This window comes from Quercus robur, chromosome 6 (genome assembly GCF_932294415.1).
Source record: "Quercus robur chromosome 6, dhQueRobu3.1, whole genome shotgun sequence".
Lineage (NCBI taxonomy): Eukaryota > Viridiplantae > Streptophyta > Magnoliopsida > Fagales > Fagaceae > Quercus > Quercus robur.
Window position 1 is genome coordinate 33,711,774 of NC_065539.1, and position 20,268 is coordinate 33,732,041.

At 42.5% G+C, this 20,268-nt stretch overlaps 1 protein-coding gene across 1 annotated transcript; it reads right to left on the minus strand.

Annotated features, from left to right (window-relative positions):
- Window positions 1-14,259: 14,259 nt before the first annotated feature.
- Window positions 14,260-16,051, minus strand: LOC126688517 (ammonium transporter 1 member 1). The gene has a single exon (XM_050383235.1). The coding sequence runs from the start codon at window positions 15,943-15,945 to the stop codon at window positions 14,446-14,448; it is 1,500 nt and encodes a 499-aa protein (XP_050239192.1). The 5' UTR covers window positions 15,946-16,051; the 3' UTR covers window positions 14,260-14,445.
- Window positions 16,052-20,268: the final 4,217 nt, after the last annotated feature.

Here is a 20,268-nt window from a genome sequence, read left to right on the forward strand (position 1 = left end):
TCCTCTCACATAAATGGTAAATCTCACTAATTAAATTTATGATGAAACCCACCATTCATGTGAGAGGGGGTATTACGCGTTTATAGTACTCCGGAAGTACCTAATAATCTATCCCAAATGCATGGTGAGTAGGTGACCAACCAGTTTTACTAAAAATAAGCAAGTTAACCATATGCAATTAATTATTCGGCAAAGAAAAGAAAAACAAAGACGTCAATATTACAATGAACTTGCATCAGCATATTCATTTTTTTGAATAGATAATTAATTGCAACAAATTAATCTCAAGTCTCTTTTCTCATCATTATTAATGTTAATGTGTATTAAGGTATGTGGGCTTTAAGCCCACCTTGTTTACTTGTATATCACGTTTACTTGTATTGCACACTTTGCCTCCTATATAAAGGCACTCATGTATATTCTATTACTTGAGAAATATAATACACTTATTCAGTATTTCTAACATGGTATCAGAGCCACTGCTCTAACTTTATCTTAGCAATCTTATCTTTATTGGTGTTACTCCATTCTCAACATTGCTTTCGCCATCACAACAACCGTCGCAGCCTTGAACCTCCAACATCTTTCAACCGTTGTCCTTGGGTTTCGAACCTACAGCTACCGCAATTAAGGAGTTTCACACCGCAAAGACCACTGCCCTTTGCATCATTGCCGCGAATATTGCTCCAATTAATTTTCTGCAAGTACCACTAAGATCATCTTGCGCCGATATACAAACTCATGGAAGGAGACCACACACGCCCCCATGCACCGCTCAAAGTTTCTGAGCAGCAGCCCATGCACCCTACGCGCCACTGCACATCTGGGTTGTACATCCATGTGCTCCCACGCACCGCATCTTTAGATCATGCGCCCTCACATGCCTCACACACCTTAACGCTCCTGTTGACGTCATTCTGCCACGTCAGCCCTAGTTACGTCATCGCTGACGTCACTTGCTTGTGTCATCGTTGACGTCACTTGCCTGCGTCAGCTGATGACGTCATCATTTGACTTCTGGAGATTTGACCGTTAACTTTTAGTAGGGTTGACCGTCGACTTTTTCCTAGAGTTGAATTTTTGCAGTCTTGGTGCTCCTTACCCAGTTTTTCACGTAGATTTCATTTTTGCAATCTATTTTTGCATATTTTTCTTCTAAATGAAGAATAAAGACAAGTCTTCTTCCTTTTACAACAATCGTCGTCGACAATCCAACAAAAATTTTTGCAATTTTTGCAAACGATTTGGCCATAATATTGAGACTTGCTATTAACGCAACAAATCAGTTGTTTCCATTTCTACTGCTACAGTTGCTAACACTGAAAGTGTCCAACCTATGGCTCGTCTCTGCACAGTCTTAATCTTCTGGATCCACTTTCACCATACCATTTCCAGAAATGATCTTATAAACATCATCACTAATGTCATTCGTATGGTTGGTAATGCATCTTATTCCTCTTCTCTCTCAGCTTTATTCGGTATGTCTCCTACCTCTTGGCTTATGAATTTTGCTTGTTACAATCACATGGCACCTCACTCGTCCTTATTTTCTAAACTTAAACCTACACCACACCCTTTTAATATTCGCACAGCAAATGGTTCCACAATGTCTGGTCATAATATAGGTTTCATTTCGACCTCCAACCTCTCGGTTCCTGGGGTCTTTAATGTTCTTGACCTTTCTTACAAATTTATTTTCTGTGGGACAATTAGCTGAGTTGGGTTATCGCATTATCTTTTATTATTCTGAGTGTATTGTGCAGGATCTGAGGATGGGACAGGAGCTTGGGACCGGTCCCAGAGTTAGGCGTATGTTTCCCGTAGATAACCTTCATCTTCCACTTATTGCTCTTGTTTCTGTTGTTGTAGCTGCTGCAGTTTCTTCTATTCCTTCCCTCGCACTTTGGCATGCTCAACTTGATCACGCATCTTCCTCTCGAGTACAACAATTGGCTTCTAGAGGTTTATTAAGTTCAGTGTCTATAGAAAATTTTGATTGTGTCTCATGTCAGTTAGGAAAACAACCAGCTTTGCCTTTCAATTCTAGTGAATAAATATCCACTGATATCTTTGACCTTATTCATTCTGATGTTTGGGGGCCTTCCTCTGTCTCGATATTTTGTTGTTTTTGTTGATGATTACTCTCGCTATAGCTGGATTTTTCATATGAAACATCATTCTGAATTATTGCAAGTATATTCTAATTTTGCAAAAATTGTTGAAAATCAATTTTCCAAACATATCAAAAAATTTCGATCTGATAATGCTTTTGAGCACACTCAATATGCTTTCCAAGTTGTTTTGCATTCTTATGACATTATTCATCAACTAACTTGTCTAGGTACCTCTCAGCAAAATGGTAAAGCTGAACGAAAACTTCGTCATATTCTTGACACTTTTCGTGCTCTCTTCTCTCTGCCAAAGTTCCTATTCCTTTTTAGGGCAAAGCTACTCTTCATGCTATTCATGCTATTAATCGCATTTTAAGTCCTGTTATCCAAAATCAAACTCCATATGAGCGCTTTTTGGGTTACCTCCTGACTATCACCACCTTCGCTCCTTCGGTTCTGCTTGTTTCGTTCTTCTTCAGCCACATGAGCATAACAAACTTAAGTCTCAGTCAAGACTTTGTTGTTTTCTTGGCTATGACAAAACTCAAAAGGGGTATTGATGTTATGATCCTATCTCTCATCGTCTTCGTGTCTCCCGCAATATTGTCTTTTGGGAACATCGCTCCTTTGTTGAGCTCTTTCACTTCTGTGCCTCCCTATCTTCCTCTTTTGTCTTAGATCTTTTTCCAGATGAGGCACATATTCCTTCTGTAGCTACTTCTAATCCTCCTATAGTTGCTCCTGATTCTTATGTAGACTTCTCTGTCTAACCACCAGATATCCTTGATCCCTTTCCTAGTTCACCATTTAATGAACAGGTGAAAGATGAATGGGTCAAAGACGAGCTACCCAACCCTGAGCTTGGGTCCCCTACTCCTGCTTCGCTTGAAGATCTTGCACAAGACATTCCGTCTAGTCACTTAACTTAGATAAGATCCATTTTTGCACATTTACTTGACAATCATTGTTACACTGCATGAGCCTCATACCTATCATGAGACTTCCACTGACCCTTGGGATTTGGTGACTCTCCACCCTGGGAAATCTGTGGTTGGTTATAAGTGGATCTATAAGATTAAGACTCGCTTTGATGGGTCCATTGAGCGCTACAAAGCTCATCTTGTTGCAAAAGGTTTTACATAGGAGTATGAAATTGATTATGAAGAGACCTTTGCTCCAGTTGCTCATATCTCATTTGTTCGTGCCCTCTTAGCTGTTGCTGCTGCTACTGTCAGTAAATGGGACATTTTTCAAATGGATGTCAAAAATGCATTCCTTAATATGGAGTTAAGTGAAGAAGTTTATATGCAACCTCCTCTTGGTCTCTCTGTTGAATCAAACAAGGTTTGTCACCTTTGATGTGCACTTTATGGCCTAAAACAAGCTCATAAACTTGGTTTGCCAAATTCAGCTCTACCATCTCTCGCTTGGGTTACTTGACCAGTCATTATGATTCTGCCTTATTTCTTCGTCGCACTGACAAATGCACTATTTTACTTCTCATGTATGTGGATGATATGATCATAATTGATGATAACCTCAGTGGCATTCAAGAACTCAAGGATTTTCTCAGTTAGCAGTTTGAAATGAAAGATCTTGGACATCTCAATTACTGATTCACTCATTCTACAAATGGACTTTATATTACTCAAGCCAAGTATGCCTCTAAACTTTTGTCTCAAGCTGGACTCACTGATAGCAGGACTGTTGACACTCCAGTTGAGTTTAATGCGCATTTTACTCTCTCAGGAGGGAAACCATTGTCTAATCCCTCTCTTTACAGACGCTTGGTTGGCAACCTAGTTTATCTCACTATCACTCGTCTAAACATTTCCTATACTGTTCACAAGGTAAGCCAATATCTGTATACACCACAATCGACTCACTATACTGATGTTCTACGCATTCTTTGATACCTAAAGGGCACTCTTTTCCATGGTCTTTTCTACTCTGCTCAGTCTTCTCTTATTCTCTGTGTATTTTTTTATGCTAATTGGGCAGGAGATCCCATTGATCACAGGTCCACCACTGGTTATTACTTTCTTCTTGGTTCTTCTTTGATTTCTTGGCGAAGTAAGAAACAAACTCATGTGGCCCGCTCCAATATTGAAGCAGAATACCGTGCCTTTGCTGATACCACATCTGAATTCTTTTGGCTACGATGGCTTCTCAAAGACTTAGATGTGTCCGCAACCTCTGCTATTCCTCTTTATTGTGACAACCAGAGTGCCATTCATATTGCTCACAATGATGTCTTCCATGAACAGACTAAACACATCGAGATTGATTGTCATTTTATCCGTTATCATCTTGTCCATAGTGCTCTCAAGTTGATCTCAGTCTCCTCTAAAGATCAATTTGCAAATATCTTCACCAAATCACATCCTAAGGGACACCTTCGTACTTTGGTTGACAACCTCAAGTTGGTCTCACATCCACCTTAAGTTTGAGGGAGGTTGTTATAGTGTATTAGGGTATGTGGGCTTTAGGCCTACCTAGTTTACTTGTATAGCATACTTGTACTGCACACTCTGCATCCTATATAAAGGCATTCATGTATATTCTATTACTTGAGAAATACAATATACTTATTCAGTATTTCTAACAATTAAGAAGCACACCATTTTTTTTTTCTCATTTGATGCCTTAACCTTAATCTTTTTTGAATAATAAATTTCTTGCTACAAAAGAGGAATAATTAAATTGCACCAACTTTTTTTTCTCAGCACATAAAATCTCAAGCGTGAAATGTGAATGGAAGAGAGGAAATGAGAAGAGATGGTTCCTTAACTATTAGAACAAAAATTCTGTTAAGGATATAATTTGTTTTATAATTTTTTTTAACTATAAATAAATAATCACTTTCACATAAGCTCAATGCATCACTTATTATCTATTAATTCTAATTTATCATCTCAACAAATCGTTAAAAAAAAAAAATTGATAAAAGTTGTTATTAGAATTTAGAATTACTGATTAGAATAGGAACCTAAACGGCTATAAGTGGGCTGCCCTATTATATGAAGTAGTGACAACCAACCTTTTCCTATGACTCTTTTTTTTTTTTTTTTTTTTTGGCCGTACTAATAAGTCATAGGAAAACAAGAGAATAGGTTATAAATTTTTACCAAAAAAATGAGAAAAGAATAGGTTATAAAGTAAACAACGCCCACTGAAAAGTAATACCCGCACTTTCAGGTCTAGACAGGTACCGTTACCCAGTGGGTTTTGGCTATCCCTAAATAAATCATAGGAAAACCAGAAAAGAGGTTAGAAACATGGGTAAAACTTGGATCCAATGGCTAGTAACCCAGTCAAGTCCTAAGAACATCACCCGCTTAAGCCTCTCAAATTTAAGCCAAAGAATCAATCAGATTGATCTATTTTCTCATTGGATTGAGTCCAACGTGTCAAAAATAGCTGTCATGGCATTTAAATGCAAGGCGAGTTGAGTTAAGTTGAATGGTATCTCCTTATATCTTTAGTTCATGGATGAACGCAAAAGCCTTGGTTTAAGTTCAGGGAAAAGTGATGGGATATTTATGTAGCAATATTTCAGACCAGCTCAAAAAAAAAATAATTAATTAAATAAACTAGCAAGAGATGAGGTTGACCTCAAATCATGTTCCAATGGAAACTGTAAGGACAAGATTTGCTTCACAGCCCAAATGGATGGTCAATGGCCCAATAAGTCCAAAACAATGAATTTGTTAAAGAGTAGGCTGGAAACTAAACTTGCAATGAGTTAGGTAGATAATTATCACAATAGGTTAGTTATTATTGGAAAGAATGAAACAAACAGTTTTGAACAAGAAAAGTTCTCCTTGATCAAGTCTAAGGAAGGTCTATTCTTATATATCTCTCTTAGACTTATACAAAAATTGCAGTTCTTAGGTACACAATGATTTCTCTCTAGTTTTTCTGATACTCCCTTCCCTTCTTTCATCTCAGCCCTCTACGTGTAGATTAGATTGCTAGTCTTGATACTTGTCCCATCAGTGCTATAAGGACTCAATTTGTAACGACCCCAAAATGATATTGGGTTCGCATGTTAAGGGCCCAAACAATATAATTTGTAGAGCATGGGCTTGAAAAGCTAGGCCTTGGTCACCGAACGGTGGTTAATCATGGTACTCATGGTGGACACATAGAGATGAGCTAAGGCTATCCGTGGATCTTGCTCATAAAACTTAATGTTCATCTTCTTCCTTTCCTTCTTCTGGGTCTCTGGCTTTTAGCCTCCTCCTCTTTTTGGCGCATAAGCCTTCACATTATATAGCCCTTCTCGGTTGATCTGACCCTCCATCTGTTGATCAGGCAGGTACCTACTCGAGTACCTATCCCATCAGCCACCTCCCCCCACTCTCTATTAGTTGCAATAACCGAAGCCACACTGTTCAGGAGTCTTTTCCCATTAATATGGCTAGGACGTTTATGGGCGCATTTAATGTGGAGGTGACGTCTTTACTTTGAACCACCCTCACTCCGTACCCCCATGTGAATCCCATTCTACTCGCCTTTTCTTCTGGGGGCGCTTTGGAAGCTGCCTTTGACGACATGTCGCTCTTCCCTTTGAAGTCTTGGGATGCCGAGGACAAGGTCATCCTCGGCTGCATCTCTAGGCTATTCGATCTTTCACCACTTGTCCTCGGCATCTACTCCTCAGCACGGGCCCTGAGTCCTAATGGAGAGTGGGCCGGGTCAGAAGTTCTCTAGCCCCACAATAGCCCCTCAAAATCTTGCTGTCCGGATCCTCAGCCAGATAGGAGGGTTTTGATGACATCAGGCCTCTGTCAAAGCTTGTCAATCCTTGTCACCTATCGGTTCCTGAGACTCTTCGTCTACCCGAGACACGTTCCTGGAGCTTTTGGAAGGTGAAACGTGTCCTCATTAAATGCGGGCGGCTTTGTGCTTCCCACGTTCAACGGCGCGATGGTAATCTAACGGTGGAGATTTTCTTGCCTTTATGGGCGGGAAAATTTGTGCAGTTACTTTCGATGGGTGGTATAAATGATTTTCGAAACTGACTTATCTCTTCACTTTTGCACTTAAGAGTTCTAGCGCATATATCCTGGGTTCATCCAAATTTTCATCCAAATTCAAGTTTATCTCCAGCACAAAAAGACTGTCTAAGGCACTTTTCCTATTTTCTATAAGTTCTCTGCCTTCACTAACTCGTGCTTTTTCTTTTCTGGGTTTATTTTTCTCTTGTTCCTCTCTTTCTCCCGTCATCCACTGAATTTGTTTAGTAACTCTAAGAGATGGTTAAGTTTAGATTGAGAAAATTGGTTGATACTGAAAAGGCGATGGAAAAGTTCATCGCCGATTATAGGATTCCCCCCAACGTAAGTTTGAGGCACTGTAAGATGGGGGAATGGCATCTTTTGAAAAGGACGGGCGAGGTGGTAATTCCCATTCTCGCCTTCATAGTGGGGGGTATGAGAATCCCAATAGGACCGGTAATGAAGAGTTATCTTAGGCATTTCCGATTGGCTCCTACCTAGTGCGCTGCCAATATGTTTAGGATTCTGGGCTGTGTGGATGCCTTAAACGAAAAAATGAGGCTAAGACTAACCCTTCATGACGTAAATTGGTTCTACAATCTCCAAAATTTGAAGTACAAATCCTACTACATGAAGACGAGAGACGATAGGGTTCGGCTAATCCAGTGCCTCCCCGACTCCAACAAGGGGTTGAACAAGGACTTTCTTATCGTATCCGAAGAATGGCAGGATGGCCTTCCATGCCCGATGGTGGAGGGAGAACCAGGTGGGGTATAGAGAGTGGAAGGGTGCCAATCCTTTGTACCGTTTTAATTTGATGTGGTTCGGTTACTAACCATGTACATGTCTTTCTTTTTTTGCAGATCCAAACGCCTTTCACCGACACTTTCATCTGGTTAATCGGGTTGATTTGGAAATTGTTCTTCAAGCGGCAGTTTTTGTAAATGACGATGATGGTCAAGTCAGAGCCGCTCACAAAATCTTAGGGTACGCTCCCCTTCAGAAGTCATTTGCCGACCCAAAGCACGTGATCAGCGCTAACCGTCCTCGGCTTCCAAAAATTACCGTAGTCGAACAAGGGTTTTTGATCTCCGAAAGATCTCCTATCCCAGAGGGCATCCCATTGGTGGGCTCTTCATCGTCTCATCACACAGCGGAGGACGAAGGTAGTTTGGGTCTGTCAGAGGAGGGTTTTGGGGCATTTGACCAAGCCGACCCATCCGAGGATCCTTCTGGTGATCTAGGTGACCCAAACTTGTCCGAAGCGGAACTGTTGTCAGTGGGAACATCCTCCCGAACTGAGATGGGTCTTAAGAGGAAGCCCCCAACCAGCCTGTTCGACCTCATTGAGGGCCAGCCGGGGAGGGATGCACAGGGAAAATCGCAATCCAATGCTCCATCTCCACCACCTCAGCCCCAACCCATCCAGACTAGGTCATCCTTTATTAAGTCACAGCCACAATCTCCCCGCCCCAAACTTCCTGCTCCTCCTCAATCAGCTCTGCCTCCTCGGCTAGAGCCCACTGACTCAAAGAGAAAGAGGAGTTCCAAGGGGAAGGAACCCATGGATGGGGGAAAATCTCAATCCTCTCAGGAGAGGGATGAAGCCCCGCGAGTTCAAAAATAGTTAAAGATTGGGCACTAAAGCAAGGGGAAAGGGATCGAAGCCCAATCCGAGCCGAACGCTTGGCTTCCCACCCCAATGTTCCACGGGGAGCCATTGCTGGAAACCGCGTCCATGAGGGACCTTGGAGATGGCAATGGCGGTTATGTGGCCGACGCATTAAGGAGAACCATGCTACTTCTTACTGATGTGGAAGAGTTAAAGAACATGAGGATGCAAGAGGTTTTCTTTAGCGTGAAGAGGTACCTGGGTATATTAAGACTCTTGAAACCTAAGGCTTTGTCAATTCTGGCTCCTAGATTTTCATTCACAATATACTTGTCTCAATTGGCAGGCTATCCAGGCCACCTATACGATGAAGGATGAAGTGAAGAGGCAGAGTAAAGCCGCCGAGGATGAACCCACCAAACGCATAGATGCTGCGCGGACCCTCAAAGCTTCCGAGGCTGACCTCGCGAAGGCTAGGGAGGACTTAAAGTAGGCTACCCAAGAAAGGGATAGTGCCTTGGCAGGTTTAACTGGTGCCCAAAAACAGACCGAGGAATAGACAAAGCACCTACTCGATGCCGAGGAGCAATTGCAAATAGCCAAGGAGTAGATTAGTGATTTGAAGAAGAAACTGATCATGGCAAACAATGCTTAGGGCGTGGCGGAGTTTGCCCGGGATGAAGCCGTGAGGGCCAAGCAGGAGGCTGAGTTTGCCAGAAACGAGGCCGAAGCTGCTAGGGACAAGGCCGAGGAGGAGGGTTACGAGAAGGGGATGGCTGAAACCCAAGCCTTCCTTAAAGCTCAAATTCCTGGAGTATGCAGACTATACTGCTCCCAGGTTTAGGAAGAGGCCTTAAAACGAGCTAGGGTGGATACTTCGTCTGACTTATGGAAGACGGAGAGCATATTTTATCCTCCAGCCATCCGTGAGACCGCCTCCGCCAGCTCCGAGACTATGAGCGATCAACACGAGGCAGGGGTTACTCAATCAGAAGCTGCACAGTTCATCGTCCCTCCTGGCGAGTCGATTGAAGGAGGAGAGCCTCATGATGCGACGGAAGCACCTGGAGGTATGAATCCCGAGATGCCCAAAGAGGGTTCCGAGCTTACGGTCAGCGCTCAGATCCCTGGTGCCGAGGAGCCAGCCATCCTTGTTCAGACCCTACAAGCAATTTCCCTTACTGAGGTCCCCAAGAGTAACGAAACCGACCCTGCTCAGCCTTCCCAAGAAGGGGATGTCTCCCAGGGCCCCGAGGCTAGTCCTGCTCTGCCTTCCCAAGATGTGGACAAAACGACATTGAAGAAGTAGCAGCCCTGGCCAACCTTCGTATTTGTTTCTAGTTTAATTATTTAACTAGTTTCCCTTTTATTTTGAAAACTTTATAGTTTGCTTGCAGTTGAACTTATTAACCACATATATGAAATTCTTTTCTTCCTTTAAATTACATGTTAGTTGACCTTGCTGATGCTTACTATTATTGCGAATCTCCTGATTTTTGAACTAGTTATCTTAACATGTATGAATGATTGTGCATATGATATATTTGGGATCATATCCTGGAATTCTAACTTACCCGCGCCCATAGGACGTTGAATTTGTGTCTGAACACACTTCTGGGGGGAGATATAGGCATCATCCGAGATATCATGCGTATTGTTAGGCTGAGCCTGGTATCTAGATTTTCTTTAAGTAGTTGGTTTCCCCATAAGTTCAAGTCCGAGGACCATGCAATACCTTGGTTTTGTCCAAAACTTAGATATTTTCTTTAAGTAGTTGGTTTCCCCATAAGTTTGAGTCCGAGGACCATGCAATACCTTGATTCTGTCCAAATCTTAGATATTTTCATTAAGTAGTTGGTTTTCCCATAGGTTTGAGTCTGAGGACCATGCAATACCTTGGTTCTGTCCAAAACTTAGATATTTTCCTTAAGTAGTTGGTTTCCCCATAGACTTGAGTCCGAGGACCATGCAATACCTTAGTTCTGTCCAAAACTAAGATATTTTCCTTAAGTAGTTGGTTTCCCCATAGGTTTGAATCCGAGGACCATACAACACCTTGGTTCTGTCCAAAACTTAGATACTTCTTTAAGTTCGGGGGGATTAGCGCCTCGGCTAAGGTGTGGGACGTTGATCTGATGTTGGAAGCCCCTAGAACCATCCGCGCTACTGACGCTTCGAAGCGTAGCCCCTAACAACAGGCTACTGGAAGTGATGGAGGAACTCTCTCGATCCACCGCCTTTGCCAGCGCACAAGCCTTTCCCACAGACGGCGCCAATTGTAAGGACTCAATTTGTAACGACCCCAAAATGATATTGGGTTCGCACGTTAAGGGCCCAAACAATATAATTTGTAGAGCGTGGGCTTGAAAGGTTGGGCCTTGGTCACCGAACAGTGGTTAATCATGGTACTCATAGTGGACACATAGAGATGAGTTAAGGCTATCCGTGGATCTTGCCCATAAAACTTAATGTTCATCTTCTTCCTTTCCTTCTTCTGGGTCTCTGGCTTTTAGCCTCCTCCTCTTTTTGGCGCATAAACCTTCACATTATATAGCCCTTCTCGATTGATCCTGACCCTTCATCTGTTGATCAGGCAGGTACCTACTCGAGTACCTATCCCATCAGTCGCCTCCCCCCACTCTCTGTTAGTTGCAATAACCGAAACCACACTCTTCAGGAGTCTTTTCCCATTAATATGGCTAGGACGTTTGTGGGCGCATTTATTGCGGAGGTGACGTCTTTACTTTAAATCACCCCCACTCCGTACCCCCATGTGAATCCCATTCAACTCGCCTCTTCTTTTGGGGGCGCTTTGGAGGCTGCCTTTGACAACATGTCGCTTTTCCCTTTGAAGTCTTGGGATGCCGAGGACAGGGTCATCCTCGGCTGCATCTCTAGGCTATTCGATCTTTCACCACTTGTCCTCGGCATCTACTCTCCTCGGCACGGGCTCTGGGTCCTAATGAAAAGTGGGCCGGGTCAAAAGTTCTCTGGCCCCACAAGTACCTTCCTGAAATTTTTGTGAGTAGCTGTAAGGCTAAAAGTTACTGTTTAGGTATCACCTCCACATTAATGCAACCAGGAGGTTAGATGCAGAGCATTTAATGAGGTGGTAGCAGCTTTCTTCTTAGATGTTTCTCAATTCTCTATTGACTCATCTCTTTTTGATGCTTATCCTTCCAAGATTGATTGCCTGTTGTCCAGTACTTGATAGGTGGTTGGCCTCCAGGCCTCCACCCCGCTGGCCGAGGAGGTATTGTTCCTTAAGCAACGTCTCCTGCTCATCATGACCTGATCTCTTCCTCAACTCAATATCTATATCTGCCTTCACCTGTACTAGTCTGTCCTCAGGTTATTTGACGTCTTCGAGCGTGGCCCACGGCCCAATACCTATATCTGGGCCCTTCATCCCTACAAAAACAATGACAAGTCTGTGAAACAAGATGAATAAGATGAACAAGGCATAACATATTAGGGATAGAAGGTGCCATTCCATACGGGAAAATACTCAAGGTAGTACAAGTCTTAAGTTTTTATTTTAAATCCTATTTAAATTTTATCTTAAAATCTTACTTGTAATTTTTTATTTATTTAAAGTTGATGTGGCATCAAGTCTTAAGTTTTTATTTTAAATCCTATTTAAATTTTATCTTAAAATCTTACTTGTAATTTTTTATTTATTTAAAGTTGATGTGGCATGATGCCACATCAATTTGTAAGGGTCTTTGTAATAAAACTTCTAGTACCTCTACTAAGGGTAATAGATAACTTTAAGAAAAAGTTATTTTTTAAAATATTTTTTTTATATATAATTACAACATACAACTAACTTCACAGTTTGAACCATTTTTTTCCCTAGACATCCAATCACTTTATACATGAGAAGGTGTCAGTTGAGTTAAGCTATAAGACTCTTAACAAGAAAATGTTAATTATACTACTACTTTTACTATATAATGTTTAATAATATATGTAACAATTAATGTGATTTTTTTAGTAAACAGTAATACTAATTAGAACATACACGAAAATAGTAATATTAGTGTAAACCCGATTATGTAATAAATCTGATTTAAAACAATTAATGCGATTAATGACATAAACAACAAATATTGAAATTACCTTTTTTGATTGATAATACATTAATTTGTGTTTATGTATTTATCAAAAAAAAAAAAAATTGTGTTGATGTAGTAAAATTTGTAATAACACAACATCTAAGAATAGTTTCTTTATTTTTTTTCCTTTGTTTTAATTTTTTTTTTATGGGCCTTTGTCTAAATTTAATGATGTTCAAGATGCATTTTGACATAGGCTTAAATTTATTTATTGTGTAAAATTATAACGGTAACCTTAAAAATTATGAATTGTATTTTTCTTTGATAAAGTTTAACTGTAAAATTAGTTGTAACCTAAATCTACAACCTTACTCAATAAAATAAACATTACTATATATTTTAAAAATCTAACCGTTGAATTGCACGTTCTTTACACTCTTAATACGCATGTCAAATTTTGTGTCAATTGGATATTATTTACTATATGATCTATAAGCTTATATTTTATGCATAATTTTAAATTAAAAAAAATTGCAATTTAAACAATTTATTGGTGAGATAATAATCTTTAATTTTCTAACAAATTTGCAAGTATAAAGAATATAAGAAAAAAATGTCATTCAATGGTAAATTTATCAAAATTCACCTCCAAAATCAAATATTGAGTAAGGTTTAACTTCATCCTATTTTCTTTGAGGATGAAAAATAAGCAGAATCAAGCAGCTGCACGTGTTTTTCCTAAAAACAGGTTATGTGATTCGTACATTACTCCCTCTCTCTCTCTCTCTCTCTCTCTATATATATATATATATATGTTAATACATGCTCTAATGGTATGAGTATACATTAACGGCACCCAATTGCATCTCCAGAGCGACAAACAATAGTCGAGTGGTCAGAATTCAGTATATGAAAGAGATTAGGAAAGCTGTCATCGCCAATGTTTTGACAGTTTTGTTTGTGCCTCCTCCGCACCAAATTCATTGTCTGGCTTTCACTTCATCCAAAGAAAAAATACAGAACACACCACAATCTTTTGGAACGTGCAATCGCATCTCCAAAAACAAATCAAAACAAAAGCATTTCCATCCAAATTTTATATAAAAAAAAAAAAAAAAAAAAAAAAACCCCTATCCCACATGGACTCAACTATCCACCCAAAATACTCACATGAACTGTCAATTTTTTTTTTTTTTTTTATATAACAATGAATTGTCAGTTTAGCTTATAAAACAAACAAAATATTTTAATGCAGCAAATTCTCGACCTTATATTTCTGAATAATGAAGAGCGAAAAACAACAAATCCACCTAGACCAAGCCTCTTTATCTATTCATCTCCAACACACGCCAATCAGAGAATCATAAGAATCTGCATTATTTCTTTAACTATCTGACCCCTCTCACCAAATCCAACTAAAATTTCTAACTTTGTACAGAATCTCATCTAACATGGCAACAATAATTAAGGCCTCATTTGGTAAAATTATTAAAACACTTATTTTTAATTTTTAAACAACATTACACACATTTTTACACAATTTTTAACTTACACATAATTTAAAAAACTACAAACATCATTACCCAAATTCCCTACCAAACGGCCCTAATTCCCTACCAAACGGCCCTAATTAATCAAACCCATTTTAAAAAGACAAAAATCTAGTTGGAATTGGGAGTAACTGCACTTGGTTCAATTTTCCTCAACTGAATCCCGGGCTTTAGCGTATCATCTTCATCGTGATAAATGTAAGCAAAACCTCCATGTCGGGTCATATCCATACCCGCCATTTCATCCTCGGCTGAGATACGCAGAAGCTTAAGCTTATGAAGCACAAAAAAGAGTGGTCCCATGGTGGCACTCACCCACCCAATGATCACCAAAATCTGAATAACGTGAGCCGCGAGCAACCTTCCGCCGCCACCCATAAACAGCCCGTAAGGCCGACCCGGTGCGTACACCTCCGACACATACTCCTTCGTCGCGAAAAGCGCCGTGAAAATAATCCCCCACGCGCCGCACCCTCCATGGAGTTGCGCCGCCTCTAAAGGGTCGTCGAATTTAAGCTTCTCCGCCAGTTTGTTACAGCTGATCAAGACCACAGCCGCCATAAAGCCACATATAATAGCCGCCCAAGGCTCGACAACAGAGCAACCGGATGTTATCGCGGCGAAGCCGCCGAGTAGTCCGTTGCACACGTCGGTTACGTTCCAATGCCCCGAAAGGATTCTTTTTCCGAACAAAGTGGTGAGAGCGGCTGTGCAACCGGCTAAGGTCGTGGTCACCGCGGTTCGACCCACGGCACTCCATTGTCCGTAATAGCTGTTTCCGGTGGCATACGTAACGCTGATTTTGTTAAAGGATCCGGGATTGAAACCGTACCAACCGAACCACAGCAGGAAAGTACCAAGAACTACAAGTGAAGCACTGTGACCTTTTAAGATAATAGAGCGGCCTGTGTGGTCGAATCTGCCGATTCTGGGTCCTTCTATTAAGGCTCCCCAGAGTCCAGCAATACCACCAACCATGTGAACAACTCCAGATCCTGCAAAATCAATGACTCCAGATTTGAATAAAAGGTGGTCTGTGTTGAAAGCGCTGGCCCAACCATCGGTGGACCAGAACCAGTGGGAAACAACTGGGTATACAAAGCCAGTGAGGAAGGAGGAATATATGAGGTAGGCGACGAACTGGGTTCGTTCGGCGATTGAGCCGCTGGTGATTCCTGCGGCGGCTATGGCGAAAGCCCACTGGTAAAGGAAATTGCTGTAGTCGAATGAGGTGGAAGGGACGGATTTGAGGCCGAAGAAGTGGTGGCCGATGAAGCCGTTGGAAGGGGAGCCGAAAGCGAAGGCGAAGCCGAAGAGGTAGTAGAAGAGGCCGCCGGCAGCGGCGTCGAGGACGTTGGTGAGCATGATGTTCATGGTGTTTTTGGCGCGGACGGAGCCGGCGCAGAGCATGGCGAAGCCGAGTTGCATGGAGAAGACGAGGTAGGCGGAGAAGAGGAGGTAGGTAGTGTCGATGGCGTAGTTGGTGTCTACGAATTTGTCGGAGACGGCGGTGAATTGGTCGCAGAGGTAGGTGGCGGCGGCGGTGGGGTTGGTGGTGTTGGGGCCAAAGAACTGGGCCAGGTCAGCAGGTGAGCAGCTCATTGACGCCATGGCTGAGCTGAGAATTTGAGAAGGTTGAGAGAAAGAGAGCGATGGAGTAGGAGTTAGAGAAGGGTTGGAATCCTTAAATAGAGGGAAGAAAAGTCAGGAAGAGTAAAAGGCGAGGACTTTTCATTGGAGTATGTGTCTAAGTGGGAAGGCTATTGTATGTCCACATTTTACGAGATTCCAGAAGCACGGTCATAGAAAGTGATAGGGGCTCATATAAAATTGTAGAAATTTTAAAAAAATAAATCAAAATGCAGGGATATTATATTCTAAGTAAAAATGTAAAATTAACCTTTTAATTTTCAGTTTTGTTAATTTAGTCATTTAACTTTTAATTTTTATCAATTTAAGGCTCCGTTATAACTTAGCAACATTAGATAAATATTAACGCTAGGCTGGCAAATCGCCAACTGTCCATCAGCATTCATTAATGATTCTAGGGTTTTAGGGCTTGAATCTAATGGCGGAGGCGAAATCTCGTCCCTACTTAGCTTCGTACTTTGACCATGGCACATTTTGCGTTGACTTTTCTCTTCGCGAACTTGTTCGTCTTCTTCATCTTCTTTGATTTCTTTTGCTCTGACTGGTCTTCATCTCTTTCACTTGTCCTCGGTCTAAGTTGATGCGTCGGCAGCAACTTTTCCAACGGATTTGCTAGAAGACGACTCGGCCTTGTAGACCTTGTACTCGTGGAGATCGATCGAGCTCCACGACTGGTTCCTTCGCTACGTTATCATCGCCGAAAAATCTGAATCCTCGCCAGACTTGTTTGTCTCCAATGGTGGTGGCCTTAGAGATCTCAATGAAGATGAAGACGTTGAAGGCGTAATCGTTTCATGGAGCTTAGGGCTAAGATTGAGTTCGTGAAACTCGGAACCTTTGAGAACATATTCTTGGCCGTGAGCTAGGTATATGAAATCGTTCTCTAATAAATCATGCCAAACGAAGCCATTTTTTTATCTCCTAAATCAGAAAACAAAATCAAATATGATACTGAAAGTAGCAAAGTAATTAGATCAAACGGCTTAGATAGCGAGTGAGTGCTACCGCTTCAATGACCAGGAATACAAGTTGTAAAGAGTATTTGAGATTGAGATTGAAATTCCTTCTATAGCTCTCTTATAATTTTTTTTTTTAAAAGAAGCCCACATTTTTCGCTATTTTGTGAATGTTTTTTTTTTTTTTGGTTTAATTATGTATGATTTTTTTTTCTAAAATAAATATATAAACTTCTAGTTTGTTTAATCAAGTTGTGGGGCCAAGGAACTTATGATCTGGCCCACGCTCTATTATGGCTCGGGGCCTATGGCGAGGAGGGCGTATGCCGAGGACGAATGGGGAAAGGCCGAAGTGTCGATGGGAACAGCCAAGGACGACCCTGTCCTCGACACTCCAGGACTTCAAGGGGAAGAGCAACTTCTCGACGAAGGCCGCCCCCAAAAAGCCCCCTGAAGGAGATGCGAGTGGAATGGGACCCACGTGGGGGTACGGTGCAAAACTGGTTCAGGGTAAATACGTCCCCTCCGCATTAAATGCACCCGCCGGCGTCCTGACCGTGTTAATGAGAAAAGACGCCTGGACAGGGTGACTTCGATCATCGCAACTAACAGAAAGCAAGGAGGGACAGTTGATGGGACGGGTATAGAAGCAGGCACCTGCCTGACTAACAAGTGGAGGGCTAAAATCAATCAAGAAGGGCTATATAATGTGAAGGTTAATGCACCAAGAAAGGGGCTGGGAAAAATGGCCAAAAACCAGAGCCTCCCAGCCCGCCTCCTGGAGAAAAACTCCTAGGGCGAACACGATTTAATTATGCATGAACACCACGAAAAACCCACCGTCTGGTGACCAAGGTCTAGCATTTCAAACCCACGCTCTATAAATGATATTGTTTGGGTATTTTTACGTGCAAACCCAACACTATTACGGGTCGTTACAAATTGTGTCCTTACAATTGGCGCCATCTGTGGAAAAGGGCTTGTGTTTTGGCACAAGTAGTGGGGTGAGACAATCCCTCACATCATTTCCAACAGCCGGATGTAGTGTTCTAGCGTAAAGTTCCACTAGGGGCTACGATTCTTCACTAGGGGTTACGTTTCTTCACTAGGGGATGCGCTTCGTAGCGTCAGCAGCACGGATGGTTCTAGGGGCTTGGCCGAGTTACTAATCCCCCTAAACCAAGGTCCCACGCCATAGTCAAACTACTTATCAAAATCAAGTTTTGGACAGAACCAAGGTATTGCATGGTCCTCGGACTCAAACCTATGGGGAAACCAACTACTTATCAAAATCAAGTTTTGGACAGAACCAAGGTATTGCATGGTCCTCGGACTCAAACCTATGGGGAAACCAACTACTTTAAAATCAAGTTTTGGACAGAACCAAGGTATTGCATGGTCCTCAGACACCAACTACTTAAATATCAAGTTTTGGACAGAACTAAGGTATTGCATGGTCCTCGGACTCAAACCTATGGGGAAGCCAATTACTTTAAAGAAACCTGGATACTAAGCAGGACCTAACACTACACGTGACATCTCGGATGATGCCTATATCTCCATTGAATGATGGTCAGACATGAGTTCAAGGCTCTACAGGTGCAGGTAAGCTAACGTTCTGAAACATGATTCTAGATATATCGCATGCACAACTATTCATACGTGATAAGATAATTGGTTCAAAATTCATAAACAATAGTAAGTATCGGCAAGGGCAACCAACAAGTAACCAAAAGGAAAAAGGAAGAAAAAATTTTTATATACGTGTTCAACAGGTTCAAACTACTAGCAGGTTACAAAGTTTTCAAAATGAAAAAGAAATAAGTTAATCGTTAAACTAAAAACAAATACGAAGCCTGGCCGGGGTTTCTACTTCTTTAATTTTGCATCGGCCACGTCCTGGGAAGGAGGAACGGGATTAGCTTCGGTGCCCTGGATGACAGCCCCTTCTGGGAAAGGCTGAGCGGGATCGGCGTTGGTGCTCTGGGGGACCACAGTAAGGGGAATTGCCAGTAGGGGCTGGCCAAGTATGGCTGGCTCTTCGGCATTAGGCATCTGGGTGCCGACCACAGGCTCAGCAACCTCTTCGGGTACCTCAGGATCCGTACGCTGAGATGCTTCTATCACATCCTGAAGCTCTCCCCCTTTAAGCGGCTCGCCAGGAGAGGCGCCAACCTCTACAGTATCCGACTGAGTGACCCCTCCCTCATGTTGGTCGCTCACGGCCTTGGACCTGGTGGAGGTGTCCTCACGGATGGCTGTGGGGTAGAATATGTTCTCCGCTTTCCATAAATCGGATGAAGCATTCACCCCAGCTCGCTTCAACGCCTCTTCCCAAACCTGGGAGCAGTAAAGCCTGCATACTCCGGGAATCTGGGCTTTAAGGATGGCTTGGGTTTCAGCTACCCCCGCGTTATAACCATCATCCTTAGTTGTTTCCTTGGCAGCCTCAGCCTCGTTTCTAGCAAACTCGACCTCCCGCTTGGCCCTCATAGCTTCGTCGCAGGCATACTCCGCCACACCTTTGTCATGCTCTGCCGTGATCAGTCTTTTATTTAAATCTTTGATCAGCTCTTTAGCTATTCGCAATTGATCCTCGGCTTCTAGCAGATGTTTTGTTTGACCCTCGGCCTGTTTTTGGGCGCTAGCTAAACCCGCCGAGGCGCTATCCCTATCTCGGATGGCGTCTGTTAGGGTAGCCTTGGCCTTGGCGAGGTCATCCTCAGAAGTTTTGAGAGTCCGCGTGGCCACTAAGCGCTTGGAGCGTTCATTCTCGGCCGCCTTACTCTGGTTGTTCACCTCTTCCTCCATCCTATAGGTGGCCTAGAGAGCCTGTCAAGGGAGATAAACACATCGTGAACGACAAAACCGGGAGTGAGAGTTAATAAAGTTTTAGGGTTCAATAGCCTTACCATGCCCAAGTACCTCTTCGTACTGAGGAAGACCTCCTGCATCCTCATTTTCTTCAGCCCATCCACGTCGGTGGGAAGTAGCATGGTTCTCCCTAGTGCGTCTGCCACGTAGCCACCCTCGCCATCTCCAAGGTCCCTCATGGACGCAGTTTCCAGCAGTGGCCCCCCGTGAAGCATTGAGGCAGGAAGCCAGGCACTGGGCGAAGATTGGGCCTCGATCCCCTTTCCCTTGCCTTGGGAAGATTGGGATTCAGTCTCTTTACCCTTACTTTGGTGCCCAATCTTCAGTTGTTTCGCACGAAGGGCTTCCTCCCTCTCCTTAGAAGGTTGGGATTTTCCCCCATCCATGGTTTCCTTGCCCTTGGGGCTCCTCTTTCTCTTTGAATCAGTGCCTTCTGGCCGAGGAGGCAGAGCTG